The sequence below is a fragment of the Enoplosus armatus genome, chromosome 18 (assembly GCF_043641665.1).
Source record: "Enoplosus armatus isolate fEnoArm2 chromosome 18, fEnoArm2.hap1, whole genome shotgun sequence".
Taxonomy (NCBI): Eukaryota; Metazoa; Chordata; class Actinopteri; order Centrarchiformes; family Enoplosidae; genus Enoplosus; species Enoplosus armatus.
In genome coordinates, this window is record NC_092197.1 from 9320127 (window position 1) to 9326157 (window position 6031).

Here is a 6031-nt window from a genome sequence, read left to right on the forward strand (position 1 = left end):
AGTAAATATTCTAATTACTTGATCAGTTGTTTTTGTTGAAAACTTTAAAATTCAGTTCAGCTCCCTCACCAGATCCCGTGTAGCTGTTCTGCTAAAGTTGTTTACCACCATATAGAGACAAAGAAGATAAAGAGGACACTTGATTCAGTACACTGAGGTTTTTAATGTGTTGACGAAGCACAGCAGTCCTGCGGGGGTAAAGTCATCGTTCCATCCACAGCAGTTTGAACAAGATGCAGGACCTGGTTGCTGCAGGAGTTCACACATTGTCGCTCCTCTACACACAGAGAGAGACAAGAAAAACAAACAAAAAACCCTCTCTGCTACAAGCTAAAGTATCAAACAACCTGCCAACGTCCACATACATCACTGCATTACACATTTTTTATGTTTTTCAAATATTATTTTCTTATACATATACTCATTTATTCATAATAATTTAGATATCCAGCAATTTCATACACTGCAGACTAAAATCTCTAGACAGTGGAAGTACAAGTCCCATAAGATGCACCACACATATACATAATAACACATTAAGATATGTCCATGATAAACTATTTACTGTTAAATAATAAGTAGAATATGCTTTGTTGTGTTTGCGTCGCAGTCGTGGAGTACTAAGATGCACAAGGGGTCACTGGAGTGTTTCAGGTGGTTTTTAAATGGCTATAAATGACATCAATTGAGGTACAGAGGTGGGTTTTTTTGGCTGGTGGGTTGGTTGTTTTTGATCGGGGTCAAACTACAACACGTCACACTGACAGCAGTTCAAAAGATGGGTTCAACTCACAGGCTCTCAGACAGCGATGTGAGGGTGAAACAGGAGGGGCGTTTGATAGTTTTATGCATAGACTGTGGTTGTTTTCATGTTCTCACTCACCCCCGTGACCACTGAGAAAAGGAAGAAAAGAAAAAAAAGAGAAGAAAACAGAAAATGAATGACAGATCTTAACCTGGCTGAAATGCTGAAAGTTGTCCCGTCAATACGTCAGAAGATTTTATGCATAATGTGATCAAAGCTGACTTCGAAATGCACTCCAAATATTTAAAACATCCCCCATTAGGGACCTCAATCCCTTTTAATAACAAAAACGTAAAAGCAGCTATCTAACAGTCTCAGGGTGCAACCCAGGCCACATATTCCCTTCTTCTCAGTTAAAAATGTTCTCTGATTCTTGTGTGACTGGTGCCATGCAGCTGCCTGCAGAAGGACTTTCTATATATTGCACGTTCTATTTAGATCCCGCCTCGATAGGATAATGCAGTAACAAAGTTTTTGTGAAGAGGAAAGGAGGAGAGTGGGGAAAAGAGCCATGGGAGGCGCCTCTTTAAGCCAGAAAAAAAGAGAGAAGTTTGGGAAACCATTTTGTTTGTTGCATAGGTTCAGTGGAAGCACAGACAACAGCACTTTTGAGAGGTGGTCGTGAGACAGTTGAGATTACAGTTATGTGAACTATTTGTCTACAACAGGCATAAAAGTCCAGAACGTCCCTCAGATGATCGCTCCTACAATCCTAGTGCAAGGGGAGGAAGAGGAGGAGGAGGAGGAGGTGGAGGGAAAGAAAGGATGAAGAGCAGCAGCCCCTGTATGTCCAGGTATCTGAGGGTGAGGAGTCTGTAAGTGACCCCCCCCCCCCATTTATTTCATTAAAGCCCTCCTCCCTCATGTGAGCTGAGTGAGTGAGTGATGGATGGATGTTGCAGTCTGTTTCATAGCTGATGGGCGGTGTAGGAGAAACCATTTTTTTCAGAGGAGAGGCGGTAAAAGGGAGGATGGGGGGGGGTGTTCTTCTAAGTATTGAATAGCGGCAAGGAGGGAGAGGGCCCGCCCTTGTTTGGCTGACTGTTTGGTGAAAAGAGTAGAATTAGGGAGAAAATAAAAGAAGACCTTATATGGCAGGATGAACAAGTTTAAGATGAAAAGAGAAATCATAAAGAGGAGGAGACCCTGGGGAAGTACCTCACATATATATCACCTCATAGCCTGAAATGCAGTGAGAAAAATAAGCATTTTCCCAACATGACTTCACAGAGAGCAGAGCTTCAGTGACCTTTTTACAAAAAGAAAGTCATTTCAAAAGTCTCTGGTATCCAGCTGCTCAATATGTTGTAAAAACATGTATTGTCACCAAAATAAGTGAACATAAGATCTTGTTGTGGACATTCTGATATCGTTCTGTTGTTCAGTGTCATTTTATCCAAAAGTAGCTACCATTGTTTTTAAAACTCTGCTCTGAAGACATTTGATTAAAAACTTGTTTTCTTCGAGCATGACAGGCAATACAAGGTGAGTTAGTGACACAAAAATTTCACTTTTTTGGCAAAGTATTTCTTTATATAAAAAAGAAGAGAGGAATCAGAAAAAAACACAAGATAAAGCAAATGTTAATAAGAGAGAAGTCAGTCAGCAGCCAGAATACCTCCCTCGAAAGGCTGGAGTATGGTGTAAGACTCAGGCAAAAAGTCATGCTAAATTTGCAAATGTCTCCCACCTTAGATTTAATAGCAGGAGCAAATATTGTGTATGTATTTGCTTTGTTTATATATGTGTGTGTGTATTTATGTAAGCAGGTGTGCATGCACAGATGTGTTTCTTATCAATGATTTCATATTCTATACATAGTTTTATTTAAATTCTGAGGATGTGAGCATGTTGGTATGTCATGCAGGTGTGTTTCAAGTATTCTGCATCTCTGTGTGAAACAGAGGTATGTGTGTGTGTGTGTGTGTGTGTGTGTGTGTGTGTGTGTGTGTGTGTGTGTGTGTGTGTGTGTGTGTGTGGGAGGGAGCAGGAGGAGGGAGCCAGCTCAGGTCGGGTGTGGCAGAGAACGACAGGAAGGTGGCACTGTTGTCCAGGGCCTCTCACCCAGAGGTGGGACGGATGGACGGACGGAGGAGGGAGGGAGGAGCTCAGAGGTCTAGTGGGTTGGAGAGGGTGGGGGTCTCCGACTGCCATGGACACAACACAGGAACAGGCACAAAGAAGAGAGGACAGGAACACGTTGGATTAGTGTTTTCTGGGTGTTTGCAGTCTTCATTTAATCTTCAAGTCAAAGTTTATACTTACACACTGTTATTTTCAGGACCCCCATGGGTAAAATCATGCACGTACACAGAAATACAGTACCTTCACCCACACAGACAACCACCTACATCATGAGATAACACATAGAGGGAAACCCGAAACCACAAACAACATCACAAAGATATCAGGCTAACATGGCCACAATGCAGGTAATGTATGTTTGCAGTCGGGGCCAAATGCAGGCAGTATTACTCCATGTCCGAGTGTTGTCTAAGTACAATAGCATGCACTAATACAGATTATTTATGCAGCCCTGTCATTGTAATATCTGCCCTGAAATGCATAAAAGTAAACAAGTAAGCATTTGGGAAATGCGCTTATTCGCTTTCTTGCAGAGTTAGATGAGAAGATTGACGCCACTCTCATGTTTGTACGGGAAAGACAAAGCTACTACAAGCAGCCAGTTAGCTTAGCTTAGCATAAAGATCCCATGTACACTTTGGTATTTGTACAAATTAAACAAATGAGATATAAACGAGTTAATTAGTGAGATACAGAGGTACTGTTAGGTGGATTTTGTTATCTTTGGACAGAGCCAGGCTAGCTGTTTCCTCCTGATTCTAGGCCTGATTCTGAGCAAAACTAAATGGCTGCTGTAAAACTATCTGGTATTTCCCTAGAAAAAGGTTCGGTTGAGAATCATCCGGCACACTTGCTAAACTCTGTACTGAACAGTGATATTGACAGATACCATGACTCTGAGGGACAACATCAGACACTCAGAGACAAAGTTAAGGATGGGTGGGATGTCATGGCCCGCATACATCACATACAACATCGACACAAACAACCACAATCATCTTTAAGTTTTGGACATGTGAGTTGAACCCCGTCTAACCCGTTGCTGCTGTAATCTGAGAAAATTGACACGTTTTGACACACTGATACCCTTTCAATAAATAAATCTGCATCAACTCCAAAAGGTTCAAACACTGATGCAAACACACACACCCTCTGAACTGGGTGTGTGTTTGCCCATGCAGCGCTCTGAGAAGAGAAAAGAAAAGTGAGAATAAAAGAAAAATGGCATGCAGTGAAAGGATGCCTTCTGAGAGGAAGAGAAAGGAGGAAAGTGATGATGATGATGATGATGGCGGACAGTACCCAACATACCAGAAACGTTCCTCATTGGTCAGTGATAGTGATTCTGTAGAAGGAACCATAGTCATGTGTGGGACAGAGGTGTGGTGAGGAAAAGAGGGGTGAAGAGGAGGAGAAGAGAAAAGGAGTGCAAACAGTTACAGTGCAGGAAATGACCAATGTCACGTGTGCTCAGCTCTCACTGTGCACAGACCAGAAGACGGGACAGAAAAAGTTCACTGTTGAGGATTTCGACTGAGGTGTTTTGTGAGGATATTGAGATACTCCTCTATCTGATTTTGAGGCTGCATGTGCCAGTGAGAGCTTTGCTCAGCAACGTTAGTGTCTCCTACTTTAAAAGAGGCAAGCCGCTACTCTGACAATGAACAGGTCCAGGATAAAAAAAGTTAGCTAGCTCACAAACACGCGCAAGCACAAGGCGGATACAGTTAATGGAGAACAGAAAAGAGAAAAGTCTCCTCTAACGCTCACTCCAGTCGCTGAAGCACAAATATCTTAATTAGTCAGATGAGGACAGTGGTGAGGTGGGTGTAAGCGATGAACAGTGGAGTGTTAGCTATCGTTGGTGATGCTTGACAGTGTGTTGAAAGTTCAAAGTGGTGGCAGAAAGGTACCAACATGTCTGGGTGAAAGGAAGTAGTCAAAAACCCAAACCAAGAGAAAAAGAGGAAAATATTCCATTGATCATGAGTTATATCACGGTCTATCCATCTATTCAGGGATCTCTATCAGTCTATTCGTCTATTCATCTATCCTCTATCACAACCAGTACTCTCCACTTTCATTTACCTCCTTTATCCCCTCATCCAGGTGTCTTCACATCCCCCTTAGTAACAGAGAGTATCCACACTTCAGGCTGGATAGCTGGTCATAATGTTAGCTATAGTTTGGATGTTAATGTCCTTGTAAGACCAAGTGAAACATACGTCGGTGTGAAGAAGGGCTGTTTGTTTGAAAGACCTCTCATGTTTTCACTCACCTGGGCACACTTGGGGGTGCGCGGTTAGGCCGGGAGGGCACAGTTGGGGGTGGCCCACTGTAAGGGTCCGGAGAGGCGCCCGGGCGAGACGGGACAGGGGGTCCCCCAGCAGGAGGAGGCCCAGGTGGAGGCCCACGAGAGCCTGGGCGGGCCGGAGGTCCCGGTGGAGCCCTGCGGTTTGGAGTTGGACTGGTGGCTGGAGACCTGGAGGAGGAGGGAGGACAGGAGCAGGGAGAATTTACACTCTAATTGTGTGATTCCTCCACAGGCCCCAGTGCTATCCACTAAGTCCTTCTCTCTGTTTGTCCATCCATCACCCATCCACAGAGGGGCAAAATTAAACAGGGATTTGGGGCATCTGATAATGCTCATAATTTACTTGATAGTTCAATAATATTTACCCAGATTTAAAAAAAAAAGAAAAGTAACAGGGGTTAAACAAATCTGCTCCCATCAACCATTCCCCACACAGCCTCTAATGCTCTTCCTCTGTCTATTCTCATCGTGCCTTACCTTCCTCCAGAGCCGCCTCGCTGCACCTGCAGCCAGGAGTCATCCACGGGAGGCGGCATGGTGGTGCTCACGGTGGTTGTGCTGATGTCACCGATGATGCTGAGGGCCTCCCTCAGGGCGTGGTACATCCGCAGCATCTCGTCACGGTGCTGGGCCTGCTCCTGAGACTCCTCCATCAGCGAGTTCTGGTCGCCACACGAGTACAGGTGGGCCAGCAGCTCGGCGTTGATGAACTCCTTAGTCTGGACAAAATGCGAGACATGTTTGGTGATGAAAGTTTCTGGTTTGTTTTTAGAGATCTATGTTTGGAACATATGTAAATCTGGCCAGCTACAACACTACTCTGGTTT

General features: G+C 44.1%; 1 protein-coding gene across 3 annotated transcripts in view; it reads right to left on the minus strand.

The window, feature by feature from the left end:
* Positions 1–2921: 2921 nt before the first annotated feature.
* Positions 2922–6031, minus strand: part of dnm1a (dynamin 1a) — a 47089-nt gene continuing 43979 nt past the window's right edge. Inside the window, exons 21-23 of one of the 3 annotated variants that reach the window (XM_070924901.1) lie at positions 5682–5923; positions 5169–5372; positions 2922–2952 (exon numbers count right to left, since the gene is read on the minus strand). In XM_070924901.1, coding sequence (XP_070781002.1) covers positions 2922–2952; positions 5169–5372; positions 5682–5923 — 477 coding nt within the window. Of the gene's footprint in view, positions 2953–4213; positions 4236–5164; positions 5373–5681; positions 5924–6031 lie in introns of those variants that run through there. The other 2 variants (XM_070924902.1, XM_070924903.1) reach the window with 2 other exon arrangements.